The sequence below is a fragment of the Aquila chrysaetos genome, chromosome 7 (genome assembly GCF_900496995.4).
Source record: "Aquila chrysaetos chrysaetos chromosome 7, bAquChr1.4, whole genome shotgun sequence".
Classification (NCBI taxonomy): domain Eukaryota; kingdom Metazoa; phylum Chordata; class Aves; order Accipitriformes; family Accipitridae; genus Aquila; species Aquila chrysaetos.
Genome location: NC_044010.1, coordinates 3836241 through 3859676, shown reverse-complemented (window position 1 = coordinate 3859676; position 23436 = coordinate 3836241). Strand labels below are relative to the sequence as shown.

Here is a 23436-nt window from a genome sequence, read left to right as displayed (position 1 = left end):
GTCCAGAGAGACTGAGGCTTGAAAGAAGTTGGTGTCTGTCAAAGATCCATTTCCTTCAGATCATAAAGATGTCAGTAAGAGCAGTTGCACTGAGCCAGACTGAACATCCATCTAGCCCAGCATCCCAGGTCAAGTGGGGGCCAAAACCAGATGCCTGGGGACTATCACAATAGTGGAGGTATATATGATACTTCCTGCTAGAAGTCTGCTGGCCTTCAGCCATTTGTGGCTTGAGGAGAGCCTGAGTTGGAGGCGACTTCTACATGTTTAAAAATGCTCAGCAGATTTTGCTTCCATGAGCTTCTGTCCTTGAACTTCTGTAACATTTTTTGCTTTCACAAAGTCCCAAGAAAGGAGCTCCACAGCTTTACCGCACATGGTGTGACGAGACACCTCCTTTTGTTTGTTTGGAACCTGGCAGCTGACAGTTTCATTTGATGCCTCCTGCTATCAAATTGTATTGGAAGAGACAGGGAACAACTGATCCCTTTCCACCATCTCCTTCTTAACTGGGATACAACGGCTTTCTGTAAAATCACCACTGACTCAGTCCTTTTCACTTAGTTTTTTCTTGTACGGAAGCTACTCCGTGCTGTGGGTTATCCTTGCTGCCATTCTCAGATGCTTGTGGATTTTTATTGTATTCTTACTGAAATACTGGAGGACCAGAGCTGCACATGGTATTCAGGATGCAGACTTACTTTGGTTTTATGCAATGGCATAATGATGCTCTCTGTCTTGTTCTCTGCCTGTTCTGTTCTCTCTACAATGATAATAACATCTAACATTTCATTTTCTTTTTCCATGCCAGCAAGAGCCAAACTGATGTTATCATGAAACAATATATCATAACTACAAGATCTTGCTTCTATGGTTGGCTCAGGACCTATCAGTTATATATGAGTTAGAAATGTTCTTCCCTGCATGTATCACCTTATCACTTTATTTAGATTGAATTTCTTGTACTATTTTATCAGTCTTGCACAGTCCTTCTGCAATTTTTCATGGTCAGTCCTTGTCTTTATTATCTGGAATAACAAAAGTCCAATACAGGTTTGTGGCTCTGTCCTATAGGGGTCATTTCTGGGAAAGTCTTGAAGCCCGTCTTAAATCTTGAAATTGCTTAAATGGGCAGAAGACCCTTGATGTTGGGAATATTGAGTCTGAGATGTGGGAAAGAGCAGTCTTTGAATGTTGTGTCTGCACACAGTCGAATTCTGCTGCCTCCTGCTCTGCTCTGCATGTCTTTTCTTTCTTTCTTTGCATTTATCTTGTCTGTGAGCCCGTACTGAGCTTTAGCCCTGGGATTTGCAAATCTTTCTGCCTCTTCCATGCACAGAACAGTTTTGAGCAAGGAGAAAGACAGAGGACTTCTCTGGAGTATGGATGTTATATGACAAACCCCTTGTCTTTTGGTCCTTGAAAAAATGTTACTGTGCCAGTCCATCCCTCTGGGCGTGACTAAAGCTGTGGTGATCTCTCCTCCGTAGTCTTGAACATCTAATTAACGACTCCTTCCAGTTCCCTCCCTGCCTGGTGTCTGTCTGTTCCTGGACTGAACTCGCTTCTAACACCCCGAGCGAGCTGCTACTTCTGGCTGGCCGGAGCATCTTCTCCCCATCCACCCATACTAGCAGCTCTACCCAGCCACTCATATCCTTCTCCTTCCTTACACTTTCTGCTGCCATCTTTTCCCATGTTTGCTGCCTGCCTTTTCGTGTGCTTTTTTTCTCATTGCTCCATCTGCATATGCCCCAGGTTCACATGTACATCCCACCACCCTCATGTAAAACCCTTCATGTTATGCCAAGTCTCTGACTGATGTGGCCCCTCCACCTATGTGACCTGGCTTCTTCTGCCTTCCTTTCTTTCACCCTGCGCCGCTTTTGCTTTGATTTAAGCCCTTCTAATGACTTTTTTCATCCCTTCTGCCAGGTCTCCTCTGAATTCTCCCCAGAGCAGCTTTCTCTTCTCTGATCATCTTCATGTTTCAGTGAGGAACAGCAGAACAACTGTCACCTGTTGCTTTCCAAGTGACTCTGTGCCCTGATGCTCCAAGAGCTATCATTGCACACACAAATGTGTGCATGTGTATGTGTGTGTCTGTAGGAGATCTTGGGAGGAAAAAGCAATGAAAACAAGGCGAGGAGTTGTATTAAATTGCTAAGAATGCGTGAAGCAGCTGGGTGGGTGCGAGGAGAGTGTAACTTCTGTAACATCACCTGCTCTCTCAGGCCGATCAGGTAAAAGTCTGCATGGATTAGAGAGGAAGCGAGAGAGCGGCCCTGTCACTCTGTCCCTGAGCTGGAGCACCAAGCAGCTCCCCGCGGCAGCAAGGACCAGCTGCACCGCAGGGCATGGGCTGCCGGTGGTGGTGGAGGAGCAGGACCTCTGTGCAGTCATGCAGCTCTCAGCGACCTTGAAGGGCTGTGGGGAGGCCAGGAGGAGCGAGGGGCTGGAAGGAGGGGAGGCAGGAGGGGAAGCAAGGGGATGCTTGCAGAGCTGGGCTGCGAGGAGCTGGTGGAGAGCAGTGGTGGGCAGAGGAGCCTGCTCTGGAGGGACAGAGGAGTGGGCATCAAAGCGCTCAGCAGGGAGCTGAGAAAAAAGCGGCGTTAGCTAGTCCAACTTTGTGCCTATGCTTGTGTTTCTGAAAGTGGACGGGGGTCTGAGCTCTCTTTCCTTTTAAGCCTGAGTTATTCCAGCCCAGTGACTCAATTTATTTCTGTCTCTGCTCCTGACATTTCTCTTTCAGGTGGCTGCTGCCTGGTTTTGGGTGGGGCTGTGGGCTGGGGTGACTCATGTTTTCAAGCTCTTATCGGCATCAGTATGATGTTCTGCTTTTCTTTTCTGTCATACGGCATTCCGCTCCCCTCCCCTTCTTCCCCTCCCTCCGCCGGCTCCCAGAGGAGGCAACAGACGGTCCTGTAATTTGGTTCCATTCGCTCGACTGGAGCAACACCTGCCCCCCTCTCTGGGGACGGGAGGGTCTCATCCCAAACCGTGCATGGAGCCAAAGACGAATCTGAAGCCCACATGCAAATAGAGCCCAGGATAAAACAACACGGCCATTCTGGGCAGGGAAGGCAAAATCCGTCACCAGGGGAAGAGGCAGGAAAAACAAAATCGCCTCTGAAGAAATAAATAAGAAGTGCCAGGAGATTGCCTTTTCCTTTTGGGTCAGTTGCTATTGCGGTTATTGATCTGTCCCACCCTGGAGAATAAACTGAGAGTACTGAAAAATAATGGCTGATATTAGAACACATTTATTCACCCTAAAAGGACTGGGTTAATTGGGTTACAGGATAGCTAGATGGATAGATATGTGAATAGATAGATAGAATGTCGCTGGTATTTCTTCATGGCTGTATAATGGAAAAGATCCATTTCTTTGTTGAATTTCATATACAGCATCCTCTTCAGCTCCCCACTCCCCCATCTCTCTCTCTCTTTCATACACACAGACTCTCTTTGCTAGAAATACAGCAAAGATGTCAAATCACATCCAAGACCCTCAGAATTTCTCTGCTGTAAGTATCAGTGGTAACACCCTACCTGGCTCACCCACTTTTTAACACAAGCAATAAGACACTACTTTGTGGCCGGTGAGTAGTGTGATCCTGAATGCACATGTACCATGCACTTTGCTGGTGACTGACAGTCTATGTCTAGAAATCCTTCCTTTTGTATATGCATATCTAACAGCAGCATAAATGCAAGTCTATATTTTGGAATATTTTGTGCTCTAGATCCTTTAATTTCTTAGGAAAGTACATGATACTTACAGAAATGGTTTCCCCTTAGCTGTACAGTCCCGTGGAAATCAGTACGTTTATTTGTAGGAGTTACTTTTGGCTTGCTGTCTGTCCTTGTTCGCTGTAATGGGGACAGGATCTGTTTCCAGGGTTCAGACGAATGCATTAGGTGCCCTGTTTCCTAATGATACCGATGTGAATGTGTATTGCGCCCCATGTCCATGTAAGTCCATATAGGTCTGCAAATGTGTCTTAATAGGTGTTATCACCTTATGCTAAGGGTGCACTGGATATCCCTTGTACTGGGTTATTCTAGATCTGTCTAGATCTATCTAGATCAGTGGCAGTACTTCCCCTCTGTGAATGCTGGAGGTTTCCATGCAATGTTTTATATGTTGGATTGAGTCAGGCTTAAAGCACCTCTTTTAGCCTCAGCTAAAGGTCCAGAGGTAGTGCTCTGCCTTCTCTGTCTTTGAGTATGCCTTCTTTCATGGTTTGTAGGATGAGCTCCTTTTTAAATGTGAAAGAAACGTATCCGAATGTAGCTTTAATCTTAGCTTTAGTCCCTAAAAAAACCAGGTAATATTAACTCTGCATTTCTTCCCTGCCAATTGTTGGATTGGCCACGTGTGATGCAAACTTCCATTGAGCAGTTCCACCCTGTTTTTCCTATAATATTGTCATTCAAGGTCATTCGTTCCTGTATCGCTGAGGGAACATAGACGTAGGCAAAGTAACTTTGATTATATAATTAGACTTTATTGCTATCTAACGCAGACTTGCAATGAGGTGGAGTTAAACTTGTTTACCCGTTTGTCATAAATCCAGACTTTTGAGCACTTAGCCATGCAGCCTTTTTATTGCATTGGCCTTGTAGCTTGTACATACTATGCGAATCTTGCTCAAGAATAAAAAAAGGGGTGGGATGGGGGAGCAAAACCTACATTTTAACAGTCAACAACTGCTAGATGAGAATGAGTTTCCTTCTTGGTGCCAGCAGGAAAAATAGAAGTGGTTGGGATGATGTTGTGGTGAGAGGATATAAGCAAGGTGGTGAGCGGATGGAGGTGAGACAGGCCTTGTAGGGAGAAGCAATTTCTTCCATCAGATAAACCTCTGGAAGAAAAGGACGTATGTTCAGGTCAAATGCCCTGACCCTTCTGCAGGTTAAACTTGAGACTTGATCCTGTGGATACCACCAAAACCAAAGCCCTTCCTGCCCTCTCTCTGAGTGCGACCAGGCTCTCTGTTGTCTCAGGGGATGAAGGGAAGGGGATGACCCAGAGGATATTCTTACTTCCAAACCTGAGCTGTTCCCACACATCTCCACGCTACACTCTCCTGTGCTCACAACACAGGGGGCTTGCTGCCTCATTGCTTGGGCACAGGATCCTGTGGCTGGGAACTCGAGACCCTGGGCGAATGACCGCTGCTCAGTCCACAGCATCTTCACTGCATGGACCTAGCTTGAGCGTCTCAGCCTGTGACCTGATGTGTTTGCATGACCCCCAGATGGGGGGAGTGTGGCCAGGGGGGATGCTGGGTTCACACCTCCTTGTCCCACAGCCCGTGTGCTTCAGTCAACCGCCAGTGACTGCAGCCACCATACTTTACATTAAGGTAATGCAGAGCACTCTCTTCCCTAAAATGTGCATTCCCACGCTCAAGAAGGAAATAACTGTTAATCTTTTTATTAACTAAGTCCTCCCGCATGTTGGTAGCATGAAAGCTTGCTGAATTACAGGATTTATAATATCGCTCAGGCAATTAGCATCAAACTCGACCCAGTGTCCAGGTGTTGACAGAACCTAAGAAACAAGCCTCTGTCCCAAAGAAAACCAGTTCCAAAGTTGGTGGAGTTATTTCAGCCCTGAAAGATGCAGGATTTGAAAACTGTGCATCAAACTACCAAACCTGCACATGCTCCCTTGGGACATGGGAAGCATGCATTGGTAGAAAGTGGAATTAACAGCCTCTCTGACAGGTTTTCTGCATGGAGCTTTTCAGCTGGTCAAGCCCGCACTTAATTAAACCACTGTGCAAAGTGTCAGCCATAAAAATGGGAGAGGGGGAAGGGTTTTATCTCTCCAGCAAGTAACAATGGATGAGGCAGCCACCCGAGTCAATGGTGATATTCAAATTATAGGTAAAATTAACCCCTTGCGGTAAACAGGAAAAGGATTTAATAATAGGATGGCACAGAGGTCTCACGTTACTCAGGTAATAACCTGTCTGTTATTGAGTCTTCATCTGTGCTGTGTTTCAAATGGCAAGCTTTGGCAGTGAAGCCTTATACAAAGGAGTATGGCTGAGGTTTTCGAAAACAGGGAAAGGGCCCAAGATTTTTACTTGGTTTCAGTAGAACTGGACCTGGCCAGAGAGGGCTCAAAACTGAATTAAAACCAGAGAAAGAAAATCCAGTGCACTCAGGCAGGACGAAACACGTACATTTTGGTCAGACATATCGAAGAGCAATGTGGCAAAACAGGTGTTTGCAAGCACCAGATTTGATTTTACAGCCCGAACTTTGAAACGTGTGACCAGATGCCAGTCGTGATGTGACCGGGAGAAAGTGCCAGTAACAGTCCCGTGCTCCCCGTGCATTTGAGAGAGAGCAGCTGGAGCAGGGGAGCTGCGGTGCAGGGACTGCAGTCTGAGTCTCCCTAGGAAGAGGCAGGTAACCTGTTGAAGCTTTCCCACGCACGACTCGAGAAGCCTTTGCAATCCTTATTCATAAGGGCATCGCATCTCCATCTTACAGAAAGACCAACAGGGAAAAATAATTAGGAAAAAACAGCTTTTATTTCATACTTTTATTTATATGCAAAACAGCTCACCATTCATGAGAGATATGAAAAACGCATCAGATAGAAACCAGATTTATCTATTTTCACTACAAAATATTGCATTATATAAAGCAACAGAGACACACAAAAAAACCCTGAAAAAGACTAAAATCTTTGGATAGCAGATGTGTTTTTTTCTTTTTCTCTTTCGTCCCTAAAATGCGCTTCTTGTTTTAAGAGATTCACAGCAAAGAACATGAAACATTTTCAGGTTATAGAATTTTTTTGGTTGTCACAAAGGAAAGCAGTCCTGGATTTACTTTTCTTTCTTTTTTTTTTTTTTTTTTTTTAGGAAAAAGGTCCTTTCCTAAAAATATACCACACACATACACGCCCACGCTCACTCCCACACACATGCATGTATACACACACGCACATATACACCCACAAAGAAACTACTTCCCTTATAAACGATTTGCAAAGTACTTTTCAGACATAACTATAGATCAGAATAACAACAAGTTTTAAAAAAACTCTCCTAGTTAAGTGCTAGTGGTTGTCGATCCCACACAAGAAAAGAAAGAAAAAAGGTCAAGAACAAATGCCTTGATATATATAAAATATATAGTTATAAACAGGGAGGAAGGGAAGGTTTGTGGTACACAAGTGCAATATAATTGGAGGGGAAAAAAATAAATTAAAAAGAAGGCAAAGGAACACTGTATTGATCCCAACGAACACTCATAAAGTTAAACATAATATTCCACAGGATAAAGTGTAAACACCCGACTATAGAAACCAATTGGCACAAAGTATCCAAAGTAAAATTGCCACCACTCTGAAAAATAAATAAATCTTGAAAAAAATAAATTGTCAACTCCTTCTACCATAAATAAAAAATAGTTATTTTTAACTGCACCCATGGGTCACACGTTTAAGGTCACAAGTAGATGTTTTTGGATATATATAAAGGGGCACTTGACAGCCTGAAGAAACAATCCGGTTTTACACTTCTCTTCGAAAAAACGGGCTCCCGGCCGGCCGCACCGTCACCGTGCGGGACAGCCCCCGGGTTGCGGGGGACGACACACGGGACAGAGAGCAGGACGGCGGGGACACCCCCCCCCCCCCCCGCTCGCCCCGGGGGAAGCCGCTGCCCGCCGGGGCCGGACCCGGGGCGGACGGCCGGACAGACGGACAGACGGCGCCCCGACGACGGGGACCGGAGCTCCGGGGGGGGGGGGGGGTGTCCGCCGGGGCGGTCCGGGGGGGCGGGGGGGGGGGGGGGTGGTCTACACGTCCAGGACGTGGTTGAGATAGGAGATGTAGCAGATGGCGAGGCGCAGGATCTCGATCTTGGAGAGCTTCTTGTCCGGGGGCAGGGTGGGCAGCAGCTTGCGCAGCTCGGCGAAGGCCAGGTTGAAGGCCTCCACGCGGATCCGTTCCCGCGTGGCGTGGGCAGAACGATACTTGGCCGTGGCTCGTCGCCGCCTTCGTTTCTCTTCCCGGCTTAACGGCGGCGGGTGCAGACCGGGCCGGCCCCCCCCCTCCCCGCACCTCCCCACCGCCGCCTCCGCCGCCGCCGCCGCCGCCGCCGCCGCCCCGGCCCTCCCCGCCGCCGCCGCCGCCGCCGCCGCCGCCGCCGCCGCCGCCCTCCGCCGGCTCCGGATCGGAGACGCAGCAGCTGAGAGCCTGGGCGTCCGCACCGCCCAGGGACTCCGGGTCGGAGGGGGCCGAGGAGGGGTGGTCGGAGTCGGCAGCTTGGTCCGGGCTAAGCATCATCTTGGAGGGGGGCGGAGGAGCCTTCCCGGGATAGAGAAGGAGAGAGAGCGGGTCAGAGAGCGGGCGGGGCGGGGGGGGCGGTTAAAGGGGGCAAGGCAGGGACACGGGCAGGGACACGGGGACACGCCGGTCCCCGCGCTCCGTCCACGCCGCAGCCCCGCTCCGCCCGGCCGGGGCGGCGGGAGAGCCGGGCGGGCGGCTGCTCCTTCAGGGAGCGCTAAGGAGAGAGGGAGAGAGCCCCACCGGGGGTAAACGATGCCCCGGCACTGGCCGGTTACCGTCCCGTTTGTAGCGTTCGGCGGAAGAGACTTCCTCCCGTTATTCCCCGGGCTTGCTTGGGTGTAGGAACAGGCCCAGGAAGCAGTAAAAGAATATCTTTTCTTTTTTTTCCGAACAAGCTAATATCCAGCGGCTCGGGGTTTTTTGCCCTCAATTTTAATACCGTATTTCTTGCCCTGCCAATCTCTGCTTAACCATTTCTCTTTCGGTAACGCTCTACGGGATCCGGGCTACAGACACGATGCTTTTAAACATACAGCTCAAGGCTCCCCAAACACAGCAAGGCCAGTGGGGAAATTTATTTCCCCAGTCCAAACTACGGGATCTGATGTATCTGCTGGGCTCTCCCCCTGCTCTTCTCTCTGCGCTCCTTCTTTTTTCCTTTTTTTTTTTTTTTAATTTTTTTTTTCTTTCCTGCTGCTAATTGTGCGGGTAGCGATTTGCCAGCGATCAGTTGGGGATGTTCGGAGAGTCTCCGTGGTTTTTTAAGCGTGGGATTCAAAAAGAAACAAAACCCCATAGCAGCGGCCGAACTTTTCCATTCCTTTAAATTTTCCCTCCTCTCCCCTCCCTGCGCGAAAAAGGAGGGGGGGTGTTAGGGGTGGGTGGGTGGAAGAAAGGCTAAATAAATAAATAAATGCGGACGTGCCTTTCAAAAGAAAATTGAATCGTATCTTCTTGCGGCCTCACAGAGCACCATCTGTCATGTAGACAGCAATACAAATCCGAGCGCGTCCGTGGACATGCCGGCATGTAATAAAACAATACATCAGGCAACTAGTGAATAACCTTGGACACAAATGTGGGGGAGTGTGTGTGTGGGGGGGTGTGTACGGCTGGGGTGTCGGGCGAGGTGGGGAGCGAGCCTGAGGGAGGAGGGAGCATCGCGATTGAAAAACGTCCTCCCTTTCCCCTGAATTCAGATTGCCGAGTATTTCCACAGAAAGTTTCCAGGCAAAGTCCCCCTGGGGTCTCCGAGCCGGTTGGGAAAAAGAAATTAAAAGTAATAATAATAAAAAATAAAATAATGATAATAATAAATATAATAAATATAATAAATATAATAATAATAATAATAAATAACGATGCGAGATTAAACGATGGGCAGGAGGAATACTTCCCAGGCAGGGCTAGACCCAAGCCTCCCCCCACGGGGCTCGGTGCTCCCTGGGCTGCAGAGGGGGAAAGGCCTGGGGAGGGGGAGAGAAGAGCCCTTGCTTCCCTGGGAGAGGGCCGCTGCTTGCCAGGGCCATCGGAAACGCTTCCTCCTGTATTTTTAATAAGGAGCATTAATCAGGCAGGCCCAGAAGGCAGGGGTAGGGAATAAACCCGGCCAACGCGCAGGTGTGGTATTGGCGATCTCTTGGAAAAAAAAATATATAAAATAATAAAATAAATAGGAAAGGTTTAAAATCACCTTTCAACTGAGATCCAAGCGAGGGGGTTTGTGCGAAAGCACACTGACAGAGGGAGGATTTGCAGGGCCGTTGTAGGAAAAACGGGCAATGACAGAGGTGGTTCCTGGAGAAAGTTGCTTAAAGGTTTCTCTGCGGTGTGTGTTGAATTTTGCCGTTTGGTCTGGGTTTATCCGTACGGTGGGTTTTGGCGAGCTGAGCCGGAAAGAGGCTTTTTTTTTTTTTCTTTCCTTCTTTCTATTTTTTTTTTTTTTTTTCCATTTCAGTAAACCCATGCCCGTGCTACCTGGAAAAGGGATATATTGTTAAGGCTGCTTACCTCGGCGGAGTCGTTTGGACAGCCTCTCTCTCCAGGTCCCCTCGCCCCCTCGGCGATTCCTTTACAGTTCAAATGGCCCTCCGGAAACGGAGCATGGAAAAATTAAAAAATCAAAATCAAATCAAATGAATTACGAGCGGAAAAGTGTCCTGCTCGGATGGGGAAAGGCAGATCTCATCCCTCGCCGCGGCCTCCAGCGCTCCGGAGATGGGAGATGTTATCGCCGTGTTTGTTTGCGGAGTATAAATAACAACTTAAGTTACTTACGATGCATCAGGGGAGAAAAAAAGCTTTTCCCCCATCAAAGTCTGCCTCCGCCCGTTAATTCGGGGCAGCGGGCTGCAACGCACCGGCAGCTGCTGCCAGTCGGGGTTGGTTGTGGGTTTTTTTTTGGGGGGGGGGGGGGAAATTGCCGTCTCCCCCGCTCTTCTTCCTCCTCTTCCCCGATCGCGATAAATAACAAAAGGGATGCGGCGATAGCACCAGCCGGGATTATTCCCTCTCCCCCGCCCCTTCGGCTTCTCCTTCCCCGCGGCGGCCCGCGGAACCTCCGCCCGCCCCCGCCGCCGTTCCCGGGCCGGGCCGGGCGCGGAGCCCGGGGCGCGGAGCCCGAAGCCCGCTGCGCGTTGCGCGGAGCCCGGCGCGGAGCTGCCGGCTTTGTTCCGCCGCGGCCCGGGGTAACAATGCGTCGCTCCCTCCTTTCTTTCTTCTCTATTTTTTTTTTTGTTGTTCTTTTTTTTTTTTCTTTTTTTTTTTTTTGGAAGGAGGGGGTAATGGTGGTGTAACGTGCGGTTTTGTTAATTCACCGGTCCGGCGGAGAGGGGCAGGAGGGGGAGACGCCGTCGGAGAATAAAATGTTTGGTTTAGTTTTTCTTCTGGTCCTTCAAGAGCTGGCGAGGAGGGGAGAAAAAAGGATAAACGAAACCCCCATCCGTCCCTGAGCTTCCTAACTCCTCCTGCATCTCTGGAGTGAGAATAAAGAAAGAAATGCGAACGCTGAAAAGAAAAACAAAACAAAATAAAGGAAAAATCTCGGCGCGGGTTCGGAGCGGCTGCGAGAGAGAACGTCGGTGCAGGAAAAGGTACGCTCACACGCACAAAAAGAAAGTGCAGTTCCTCCTCCCACCCCTCCCGGAGTGGCAAAGAAGCCAAAGAGGGGTGCGGAAGGTGGCAGGGGCGAAACAGACAGACAGACAGACAGAGCGGAGATGCGTGCGGATCCTCTCCCGGGTACCAAAGGGTTTAGCCTAGAGATGGTCGGAAGAGATAAAGGCTCGGAGAAAAGGGGACGGCATTTTTTCCCTTTTAAATTGATATTTAATGGGAAAGCCTATTGGACAGAAACCTGGACACGAGTCACTTAATTGGACTTGACATCTGTCACAGTGTGGGAGTTTTCACAGCCCAAATATTTTCAGCAGATCAGATTCTCGCTGAATCTGTGCCACAAATTATAACAGTCGAGAGCAGCCCATGATATAAACCCTAGCCTCTGGATATACAGTCTCTAGCCACGCTCGCTCCCACCGCCGCCACTGCTGTGTCCCCCCCCCCCCCCAAAATATTGGATACCCACTGATCTAGAAAAACACCGCTGGCATTTCCCATGCAAGCTAATAAATAAGCTTTAAACATCAATTTGCATCATGTACACCGAGCGTGTGGAGAATCGTCAGACTGTTTTTCTAGTGCATTTATTTTTCACGGTCCCCCTGCCCCATCTCCCACCCACCCCCAATCCTGGTGCATGGCAAGCACAGCCCTGCTAGAGCCAGGGGGGCAGAGAGGGTGTCCATCCCCCCCCAGGTCCCTCCTCTCTGCCCCCCACCCTCCCCGCTCCGGCACACAGACAATGAGGCGAGCGAGCCGGCTACGGGTCTGTGGCTTTTCTGCTCACGAGAGGCTGGATGGAGCCAGGCCCCTTCGTGTTGCAGCCAGGGGATGCCTGTGACAGAGGTGACTCTTCTCGCTGCCACCTTGTCCCAGCCCCCTCCCAGCTGGCAGTCCCTTCTCCACTCTGAACCCCTCTTCCCCATCTTCCTCCCCACAGATCCCATCAAATGGGGGCCATAGCCACTTTTCTTGGTATAATCGTCTTTCTCCCTGGGGGACTTTTCTGTGCCAGGAGCCTGTGCTGGCAGGCTCCTTCTGGAGCCCCCCAAAAGGGGGAGCAGGGGGTGTGTGGGTGAGATAGTGGTCTCCTACACAGAACAGAGCTGGTTCTGCTGCTCGCCGGCAGCTCTGTGGGTGCTTGGTCTTGCCAGAGATGCTTCTCTCCCTGGGTCCCATCAGTAGGATGGGTAGGAGCGAGGTGGCAGGAAAACACTTGTGGGGGTCCCTGTGGTTCATCCAGTAACATATGCAACAGGCTGGGAGATCTCTGAATGGGGAGAGGTTCTGCTCTTGAAATTATTTACAGGACCTTAACAAGAATGAGTTACATGCCTGAATAATTTTGGGGTTTGTCCATTTTTTTGAAAATGATAGATATTCTGGCAAAGAATACAATCTCCCTGCATGTCACCTGGCCCACTAGCAACAGAAATGCCTGCAAGAGGATCCTCATGTACATTTCTTCCAGGAAATTCTGGGGATTTCTCTCCCTTCCCCTGCCCAAAACAAGTCTCCAAGGCAGCAGGAGGCTGTCACCTGTGTAGGTGCTCTGAACCCACATACCAGCACTGCATTCATGGATATCCAACAGAGTCCCAGCGGGGCTTCTGGAGATGCTTGACTGAGCGATCCTTGTCTGCCATGGGACATGTCTGTCAAAGACCCAGAAAGTCTGGGTCTGCAGAAAACCTCCTGTCAAGCTTGAGGGGAGCGGGGAGGCATTGCTGTGAGGTTCCTGGTCTGCATGGAAAGGGGGGTTACATTGGTGCTTGCGGTGGGTGTTTGAGCTCCTAGTCACAGGGACTCAGTAAACCCCTTTGCTACTGGGAAGAGAAGTAACTACAATCTCAGCTACCCTGCCAGGAAGATTCAGATGCAAATCACCAAGGCTGTGGCACATCCTCATTCAGCTCAGCTCACTGGTAACCTTCAAGGGTGCTCTTTGGAGATCAGGATCTGAGCAGTTCAAGGTCACTGTGCTCCAGTCCCATTCCATCAAATGACCACCGTCCCACAGTTCAAGGAGCAAGCTGTGAAGGAGACCTTCTCCAGCTCTTACCCGACTGTGGCTCCGTGCTGGGGGCTTTGGCTGTCGGTACTCCTCAAGGTGTAAGTCTGAGGCCTCAGCTCCCAGAAGCTGCAGGTGATGGAACAAGTAGCTGGCTAAGGGTGCCACAGATAACAGCCAGGAAGCTGCTAATTCATGCAAGCCACCCTGCTCTCTGCTGCAGATGCTGTCATCACATGGCTTGCTTTTTATTTTTAATTTCCAGGAAGAGACCAAGCAGTTGCTTCTCGGCGCCCGTCGGTTATGAGTGGACATTTCTGACACCTCATAAAGCGCTGTTTACTGCCACTGTGATCCAATTACCCCACTGCTCTGCTCCCAGACATGTTAAATCTAGAGGTTCCCACCCTGCCCTGGGCATGCCAGGCCTGCGGCATCTACCGGAACAGCCCTGCTGGGATACTGTGAATCTTCTCACATCAACTGTGAGAGCCAGGGTGTAGCCTCTGTATCTTTAGCCCCAGGAAGCCAGTCAGAAATGCTGGAGCTGACAGCCTGGCTCTGGGCAGACAAAGCCTCAAAGCCCAGAAGCAGGGCCAAATTCTCCCAGTGGAGAGCTCTCCTGCCTCCCACTGCTCACACTTGGAGGAAGAGGCTGGTTTCCAGAGCTCAACATTCCCGGGGCCAACTGGCCCAGACGCGGACGTCACCAGAAATGATCAGAAATTACGGGGCAGAAGTGCAGATGATGGAAACTAAAACAGTTCCATTTTGGCAAAGGAGGGATGACTAAAGCTCTTCCTCTACCTCTCTGTGTCTTTTTTCTTAGAATATAGCCTAATGCAAGTGGAGACCTGCACATCGGGAATCAGTATGGCCCCAAAGGAAGCTGCATAGATGCATGGCCACCTTATGACTTGTATCCCCCAATATAGGCATGGCCAGTGCGAGCATATGGTTGGTCTCTTCACTAAGCAAGCACCTCACTGGCATCAAGACAAGTTGAAATTCCCAAATGGTATCAAAGGTGACCTCAATGGCATGAATAGCATTAGTCTGGCTTCTCCATAAAAGGTGAAACTGCAGCCTCCAAGCTCCATCTGATGAAGAGAAAGCGAATAGGAAAAACTGAGGCATAACAAGGGTCTCCACTTTGTACAATGGACATCCAGGGACATTGTATGGCTGTGGCCTTACTGCAGACTAAATCCATGGTGCTGAACCTTGAAGCACAAGTGAACAGACATCTCCTGGAAGAAAATCTGGGATTACATTTTGCCATGCCAGAGGGCTGTAAGGGAGCCATGAGTGTCTCTTCTTCTTCACCTGGCTTGAGACATTGCTCACAGGGCTGGAGGTATAGGAGAAGTGGAGGTGGTTTCCTGTGGATGGTATTGCAGCTCACACAATACCGACATCCTTCCCAGCAACCTCCTAAGTTTAATGAGAATGAAAGGCGGCCAGAGAAAGATTCAGCATCAAAACCTGCACATCCCATCTGTGTAGGGGCCATCTTACCGAAAAGCACAAAGAGAATCAGTCTGTTTTGACCTCCAGGGCTCACTGACAAGCCAACAAAACCTTACGACCTGGACTGCTCACTAGATAAGACCTAGCATGGAACTAATATTAGTTAATTCATTAATGATAGCAAATAGAAGCTGCCTCACTGCTATGAGACTTACAGCAAAGCATCACAGGCCACCAAACACTATCAAGTGATAGGTGGTGCTGAATCTGTGACAGAGACTCACAACCCAGGGTTTTTCAGGGGCCAGTGGGATTGGGCTTTGGAAAGGCAAGATTCAGAAGAGTGTCGTCCTCAGGGTGTATTCAGAAGAGTCAAGACTGAAAACAGTGCTGCCATGTAATGGTATTTTGTGGAAAGGGGGCACTTTCTTGTGTGAACGACTCAGATTCGTGTCACACAATCCTTCGAAGGCAATGTCATTTGTGAGAATAGCCTGGGTTGGCGCGTACCCACTAAAAGTCTGCAAGCGTGCAGCACTAACACCCTGGAGTAGCCATTTGTCCCGAGTAGATGTCCTTCTGGCCTGGCAAAGCAGAAGAATGAAAGAACCCAGCTGGGCTCTCCAACCCTGGGCCAGGTATTAGGAAAATCATTTTTCACTTGCAGCCTGAGCAAATCTTGCAGGGCCGCCATGGGGAGACATCAAACATGGGAACCCACAATGCCACTTTTATGGCATTGCTTGTCAGAGCAGAGCTGCGCTTCCATTACTGACACGTCCTCTATCTGTCGAAAGGACAGCTTTCCAGGATGCTTGAGAACATCCATTCTCTTTTATAGCATACGCCATTCACGTTGCTGGCATATGCTGCCCATTGAAATAAATGGAGCTTGTCACTCTTGGATGTGTTCCTTGGAAATAAACGGTCAGACAAATTAGAACGCTGAGCCATGAAAATCCTCGTCCTTTTGAAAAATCTGTGCTGGATATAGCTCAGTGCCTCTGCTCGTGGACTTTTGGGTGATATTTTTTGTTTTCCACTGGTCATGTTTGCTTTCTCTAGGCAGTGGGATTGAGGCTGTTTTAATAACGGGTCAGGAGCTTTGAGGCTGTTGGCAGAATGGTCTGCAACTGGGGCAGGTGAAAAAATAGTTTCCCTTCTGGGCCATGAACAGAAGTACCAGGGCCACCAGGTCTGGATGCGAGGCCACCCTGGCTGACGTCTGCCAGCATTTGCAGGACAGGCAGGTCCCCTCAGCTGCTCCCTCGCAAATGTGAGCGTGACTGTCTCTGGGACTGGCTGCAATGTTTAAACCAGTAGTTTCCAGGCTAGCTAATGGTTGAAATCTATGGCTTTTGGACAAAATCCTGATTCTTTCTACCTAGTTATAGCCTTTGGCTCATGTCCCTTGATCTCTGTTTTGGTTCCAGTCTTTTCCTTTGCCCGTTGGATTAGAGGAGCCGTGACATAAAGACCAAGCTCTAGCTGCTACGTGAACGTGTTCATGACCCTTCACTGCCATATTGTCTTGATATCTCCAAAGATTGTCCTTGCAATGTTAGTTAATATTCACAGCTCTCTTGAGGGTAGGGTGTCTTGGAAGACAGAGGATGATGCGGAGTTTTTAAAGGCAGAAGGGACCACTGTGAGCATCTCTCTGCAGGCTGAAGGCCACAGAACTTCCCTGTTCGCTTCCTGTATGAATGAGTGTATGTTTTTCAGAAATAATATTCATGCTTGGTCTAAACATTTGTGGTGGTGGAGGATTCACTGTGATCCTTGGTAAGTTACTCCACCAGCTGTTTCTCCCCACTGTTGAAAACACTGATATGGAAAATGAGCATGCACACCTTCAGCACCTAGCTGTGGGATTTTGTTATAGCTTGGCGCCCTGGATTAACAGTTCTTTGTTATCATATTAAGAGGTTTAGATAGGGATTTTGTAAGCAGGTGTATGCATGTGCGCTGTACAGCTGATATGCCTGCGTGCACCAGCTATTAGCTTGGACTTTCTGGTCATGCAGAGCCTAGCTACAGCTATTGCTGCTGCTCTGGTCAGATGTCTGGAAATTTTGGACAAATGGGAAAATTCCACCCGGGCAAATACTTCAGGCAGAAAGAGAAGACATGCCTGAGTAAACCCAGACATCTGTCAGTCCTTCCTAGGTCAGTGTTCATTGGTAGTGGCCATATCAATTCTGCAGCCTTCTTTTTGTTAAACTGAACAGGTTTGAATGCCTCGTCATCATGCAGAAGAGACTAAGCCTGCTTTACTTTTAAGGTGGTTCTGGTCTAGGATATTTCCCATTCTTCCTGTCCATAACCCTAGCCCAGAAATGGGATGCTTAGCATGCCAAGCTCTGAATATAGAACAAGAAATACATATCATGCTTTTCAGTGTGTCTGTAAGATCCCAGTGCAGCCTGGATGCTCCTGGGACAGACATATTAGAAATCATATCACCCTAAAATCACAGAAAACACATATAAGAACCCAAGAATGGCCACAGTGGGTTAGACCAAAGGTGTCTTGTTTTCAGCAGTACCAAAAGAGGGTGCCTGGGAAAACTGTGAGAATAACATAAATCTACAGTGATACTGCCCCCAAATATTCTCCTGACATCCAGTTAATTGCAGTTTAATGCACTGGATGAACTTTTCTTCTATGAATTTGTCAAGTTGCTTTTTGAATTCACGTAAACTTTCAGCATCCATAATTTCCCATGGCAAGGAGCTTACTGTGAGCCATGCAATTTCAATAAATGCATAAAAAGATGATTGTAAACATGTTTGCAAATAAATTAGCCAAGTTTGCTGTATTATTGTGGCTTCTACTGCTGATGAGTACATGAAGAGTAGTGTTGAGTATGTGGGCAGCAGTGCCTTATGTTTTCAATGAATGCATTTGGTTGAAAGCATAAATAGTGCATGGATTATAGCCAATTAGGGAAAAGAGGAGGAATCTCCTTCTGCCTGAGTAGGGGGAAGGTAGCAAGACCAAGGCCTGGCTCCTTGAAAGCAGCCCATCATCTTAAATTGACCTGGGCCAGGGTCTGCAAATACGACCAGTCACGCACATGCACACGCATTTGTTACATAGCTTGGAGCTGTGGAAAGTGGCTGTGTGGAGCTGGCACTAAAGCAGTTAACAAAACAAGCCAGAAACAGAGATGTGAATGGTAACCTTTGCAACGCGCTAAGAAGTCACACACACAAATAACTAGTGACTAGTTTGTGAATCAAGCAGGACAAATAAGAGGAGCTTGGTGATTTTGATACATGTCTGGTGTACTAAATAGGGTGTGTGGGCTTACATGGCTCCCAAACACACTTGGCAGGGGTGCAGCAGTTATTGAATCGGGGGGGAGGCAGACACGGTGGGCTTTGCCACCGAGGACCTTACCTGTGCATGTGTGTGCAACTGCTGGCTGCCAGGGTGAGGAAAGAAAAAGTGGATGTCAAGTCTAGCTGGCAGCCAATGCATCTGTCTTCTGTCTTTCACTCCCCCACAGTCGAGGTGGAACTTGGCTATTTTTAAAACTGATGTCTGTGTGTATAGCCATGGGGAATGCTCTTTCTGGTGAAAAAGGGGGAAGAAAAAAAAAAAAGGAGATTTTGAAGCCACCTACATTCCCTAAGCAGATATTTCTCCCTCCAACTGATGCCATGCATCCCAGCCCCCAGGTCTCCTTTCTTCACTTGGAAGAAGTAGAACTTGTAAAACAAAACCCAGTGATAATAACTGGACAGCTTAGGCCAGCTGACCAGGGAAGAAAAACTCTGCCATGCAATACATGGAGTACAAGGACTGCCTCGCTAGAAGATCCAGGTGCTCTGCCCACTTCAGTGTGCTTTCCCCAGCCGTGGCCAGCATCGGGCATCTCGCAGGTGGGTGCACCGAGCCCTCTGGAAGATGCTGATGCAAATGTCTCGTGTTGCAACATGAAAATAGGATGAGTCCATACGAAACAGGGTTCAAAGGTTAAGAGCACGTCTGTAGGAGTGACACAATGGGCACCTAGCAACCAGGCAGTCATAAATGGCATTTTAAGGTTTACCTTGTACTGCAAGTGGCCTATGGCAACCAGGTGAACTCTCTTCAGGAGCAGTTTAATCAGGCAGGCAGGTGGAAGAGCAGCTATTCGCTAGCCTAAAGACACCTGAGTGGCTCTCTTGTTCCATGTCAAAGGGCTGTTTTGCCCCATATTGACACTGGTTTGTAACAGAGGCTTAGCAGAGGAGGGTGAGAACAAGGTGAGTAACATCTCTTGGCATGGTCTCCTGTCTTCTAGCAAACTGTTATTTCCTGGGGTCAGAAGTGGTTTGGGGGGGTTTAACAATCCCTGAAGGATTTGTTTTCCATGAATTTGTTCAATGTTTTTATTTTTTTTTAAGTCATACACACACTCCCTTCCTTTTGTTTGTTCTGAACATGCTGTATTTCATTTGCCTCCTACTTGATTTCTAGGAACAATGAACAACCATTCTTTGCTCTTCTCTTCTCATGCATTAGCTTTTCCACTCTTCCTGCTTTTGCATGCCTCTATCATAGCTTTCTCCCCAGCAGTGTCTTTTCCAGCCACAAAATTCCCAAGTCTATGTAGTTACTTGCTACTTTATCCAGGTAGTTACTTGCATGGGAGCAGCTGCATACCTTTGTACATCTTTGTTGCCCTTCCTTTCCTGTGACAAGTTCTGCTATGTCATTTGGGGTGGGGATAGAACCAGAGTATACTCTTCAAGATGTGGATGCATAATAGATTCATACAGTGATGTAACGGTGCTGCTGGGTATGATGTCATGTATCCCCTTTCTTTCTATGCTTGGCACAGTCGGCTCCCAAAGTGGCTGCTTGTTCAGCCTTCCTTCCCGGTAGTTTTATGCCTGGGTGGGAGGTCCAGAGGTGTCTCGGGGTGAAGAAGAACTGGAAGAAGAGGAAGCCAGGACTTCTTGGGTCTAAGCCCAGACCCACGACCGAGTCAGAAAGTGGTCTCAAACAAATAATTTCACCTCTTCGTGCCTCAGCTCTGTCCCCAGGAAAGGGGGTTTCCTAACCTAATGCAGAAGAAACAGCGTGAAGCAAGGTGAGTGTGTCTGAGATCCCCAGATGAATGCTGCTAGGAAAGGGAAGGCCAGTGTTAATTAGGGTCAGCCCTAATTATGTTCTCATAACAGAAGTTCTAATACTCTTCCTCGCATCCCTCCCTGGCTTGTTGCGCTCCCTGTGTTCTCACTCCCTTGTAAACAGGGACTAAAACTAACTGATTAATAATGAAAAAGCATAATGAAAATTCAAACAACTTTAATGCCTGGAATGAGCAGCAAGGGTATCGCTAGCGTGCAGAGCATTCAGGGGTGCAGATCAACCGATTTATTTCCACTTGTATAGCTCCGGCCAGCTGTAACTGGCTTTACACTGTCTCCTATGAGTTGTATGGTCATTCCTGGCAGAGGAGGCAAACTGATTGATTCCAAGAAGTCGGTCAGGCCTAATAAATTGTTTTTCTTAAAAAAATATTTCCAGGGAATACAATCAGGTGTCTAAAAAGCCATTCCCTTCTCATAGAGGTTCACACCATATCCTAGGCTGCATCTCTGTGGAGGCTTTAACCTCCTCTGTACTCCAGCAGCTGCTTCTACCTCAACCTCCAGACCTCTGGCTCTCTAGTCCTGAGCATATGGAAGGTGGTGTTGGGTCTTCTTGGTCATCTTGTAGCACTGCCCTGCTGATTTTTGAGATCCTCTTTGAACTTAAGCCAGCTGTGTTGCAAACTGCTGGACGTTCCTCTCCTTCTATTCCCATAATTTTGACCTCTGTCTCCTGCTGTAGGTTCTAGAGTTGGTTTTGCATCCTCTTCTTGAACGTGTTTCCTCATATCTTTCTCAATATGAAATCTGTAAGTTGCCCACAGTTATCTTTCCTGCCTGCACCTGCTATTTTCTCCTTTGTTTCCCCATGCTGTTGTTTGTTACTGTTCATCATAAGTGGTTCTCAAACCGCTCAGTTGGGTGGTCCCTTGTTTGAAGGGAGGAAGACTTACCAAGAAGACTGGCTGGTCAGGGCTCGGTCCGAGCCGAGAACACAGCCTCCCTGAAGGATAAAATAACTTCTGTTATCTTTTCAGGATTTCGTCATGAACTCAGACCATTCCTATTTGTATCTAGGACAATGCCTGATGTTTATAGGAACTCCACTGAAGCCTCCTAAGGCAATAACTCTTTATATATATGTATACATATGTATTCAGATAGGCACATTTGTAAGGCTGCTTTTTTAGATTCCTCTCAGGCTCCAGATTTTCTGCTTGTCTTCTCAGGAAAACTCCACTTTAGGGCTACATTTAAAGAAGGAAACAAAAAAAGCAGAATAATTGCATGTCTATGAAATTGCATGTTATAATTCACATTCTCCTCTACTCCTTCTTCTGTGGCCTGTGTGTTCATCCCCACAGGGTTAGGATAAGCCTTATATCTGGTTAAGGAGTCTGGATTTCTTCTGGAGTCATGATTACATAAAATTACAGTATCCCCTTAAAAAAGTGCTTCTTGCCCTCCTCGTTTTCAGATGAATTTGAAAATATGCCTGGAGAGTGTTAGACGCAGAGAAGTCTGAATGTGTATGTGGTGTCCTGAGGTCACAACTCTATGAAATATGAACCATCTTGCATCATTTTGATGGGATTTAATTTCATCGTCACAGTTACTCACAAGATTTTTAATAAGACTAGAGGTTGTAGTAAGACCCTGTAAAGTACTTAAAAGCCCATATGGCTTAGCAAATGTATGCGTTTCCAGGTGGTGAAGAGTGACTGATGTTGAAGGCTGTGAGGGAGAAGATGTTTCCATTTCTGCAGATTGTAGTTAAATTTTCAGCTCTGAGTAGCTCCGCTTCAACTGCCTTTCTTATCCCTGTCAGGGCTGTGCCCATTGCCCCAAGAAACTCTTGTGGAATGACTTCAGTATAATACCACCTCTTCACAGAGAATATTTCTACCCATTGATCTCAAAATGTTTTTAAAAGGTGAATAGCTTCACTGGTCTTGCTTTATGGGCAAGGGAAGATGGGGTATGGGTGAGTTATAGGCACAGAAGACGTCTGGTAGAGGACAGATGGGAACATGATCCAATCCTCTCCACACCAAGACTCAGATGTCAGGAGTTTGTATCCAGGAGGAGAACAGGCCCCTGCCTACCTCCATGAGGTGGTTTAGGACAGAGCAGTAACTATTTGTTATGAGATCATACTCCCAGGTCCACTGATGCTGTCATTCACCGGCCCCAGTGTTTAGGGAACATTCCAAAGGGAATTCATCCACAGACTGGTGGTGGCTGTAGTCTCTGTGGGTACATTTATGAAGCACAGCATCCCCAAGTCCTCAGCTCCACAAAATCAAACCTCTGAGCCAGTTTTAGACTGCAATGACTCTAGCTTGCTGTTGGCCATAATTTGTTTGTATTCAGGGTCTAGGTTTAAAGAAATAAAGTTGTATGTTAGGCCATCTTGAAGTCCCCTTCTTGTTTTCTCACATACAGTCTGTCCTCTTCTCACTTTCTCCATAGTCCCTTAAAACGAGGACCGAGTTGTGAGTTGCCTCCCCGGTGCATACCGGGTATGATCTTCCTGACAACTGCTGCTCTGCAATATTGAGCAGAAGCTAATGCAGTTTGATTCACCACTCACTTAGGGTTGACGGATGAGCTGGCAAGTCTTTTTGTGGCAGTTTAGGCTACTTTCATATCCAGCTGTCTACCTCGTCCATCAGCCACAAGTTATTGCCCCTGTGACAGAAAGTCTCAGCAGCTCCAGTTCATCATGTGGTGTCTCGGTGCTTTTAAGCTAATGCACGACTCCGCCATGGCAGAGCCATGGGAGGACACACATTCCCATCTGCCAAATCCGCAAAGGGAGTAGTGGGAGGAGGGTCACCAGGAAGTTCTTAAAGTACTGCTGCGGGGCTCATCAAAGCTCATCTGTCAGAGCACTTGAGTGAATCAAGTTACTGGTAATTGGGATCAGTATCATTGCTCTGCGCCTGAGCAGACTCCAGCTCGCGGGGTATGGAGGCTCCAGCCCAGCCCTGGGTCCTTAGAGCCTGAGGTCCTAAAAGGAAAAGTCTCTGCTTTCTTGATGGTTTCAAGATTTCATGTCCATATCCATATTTTATATGCTATAGCTGGAAAAGGAGTATGCTTTTCATTCGGAGCTTGTCATCTCAAGGAAAATTACAGGATGGGTCACAGGAGGAAGCAAATTATGGGTTGCAGCTAATAAATGGCCATTTAACAGGGCTGCAAAGACTCAGGAGATGGAGGATCTCCCAAGGCCGCAGTTTCACAAGCAGAATTAACATCGCTGCATGGAGCTTTACAAGTGTATTCAGGCTTTTTATGCAAGTCCTTCAAGAGAAGAGATCTCCCTGTCTGTGGGATGGGGGAGCAGGGGGAGATAGCTGGGGAGAAGAGGAAGACAAAAAGCTACAGGCTGAGTCAGGCAAGACTTGGTTTTTTCC

At 48.0% G+C, this 23436-nt stretch overlaps 1 protein-coding gene and 1 long non-coding RNA gene across 2 annotated transcripts in view; one reads left to right on the top strand and one right to left on the bottom strand.

The window, feature by feature from the left end:
• Nucleotides 1-3073, top strand: part of LOC115343935 — a 48613-nt gene extending 45540 nt beyond the window's left edge. Inside the window, exon 3 of the long non-coding RNA XR_003924337.1 lies at nt 2905-3073. This is a non-coding gene — a long non-coding RNA (uncharacterized LOC115343935). The remainder of the gene's footprint in view (nt 1-2904) is intronic.
• Nucleotides 3074-7144: 4071 nt separating this feature from the next.
• On the bottom strand, nt 7145-11522 carry NHLH2 (nescient helix-loop-helix 2). The gene is made up of 3 exons (XM_030021021.2): nt 10334-11522; nt 8142-8341; nt 7145-8086 (listed from the first exon to the last, which is right to left on the bottom strand). Exons 2-3 carry the CDS (start codon nt 8318-8320, stop codon nt 7831-7833), a joined length of 435 nt encoding a protein of 144 aa, XP_029876881.1. The 5' UTR covers nt 8321-8341; nt 10334-11522; the 3' UTR covers nt 7145-7830.
• Nucleotides 11523-23436: the final 11914 nt, after the last annotated feature.

What these genes read in the sequence shown, in the direction of transcription:
- NHLH2 (XM_030021021.2), bottom strand. Translation starts at nt 8,320, where the DNA reads ATGATGCTTAGCCCGGACCAAGCTGCCGACTCCGACCACCCCTCCTCG. An exon ending in GGCGGCGGCGGGGAGGGCCG is followed by an intron (nt 8,087 to 8,141) that starts GGGCGGCGGCGG and finishes GAGGTGCGGGGA; the next exon opens with GGGGGGGGGCCGGCCCGGTC.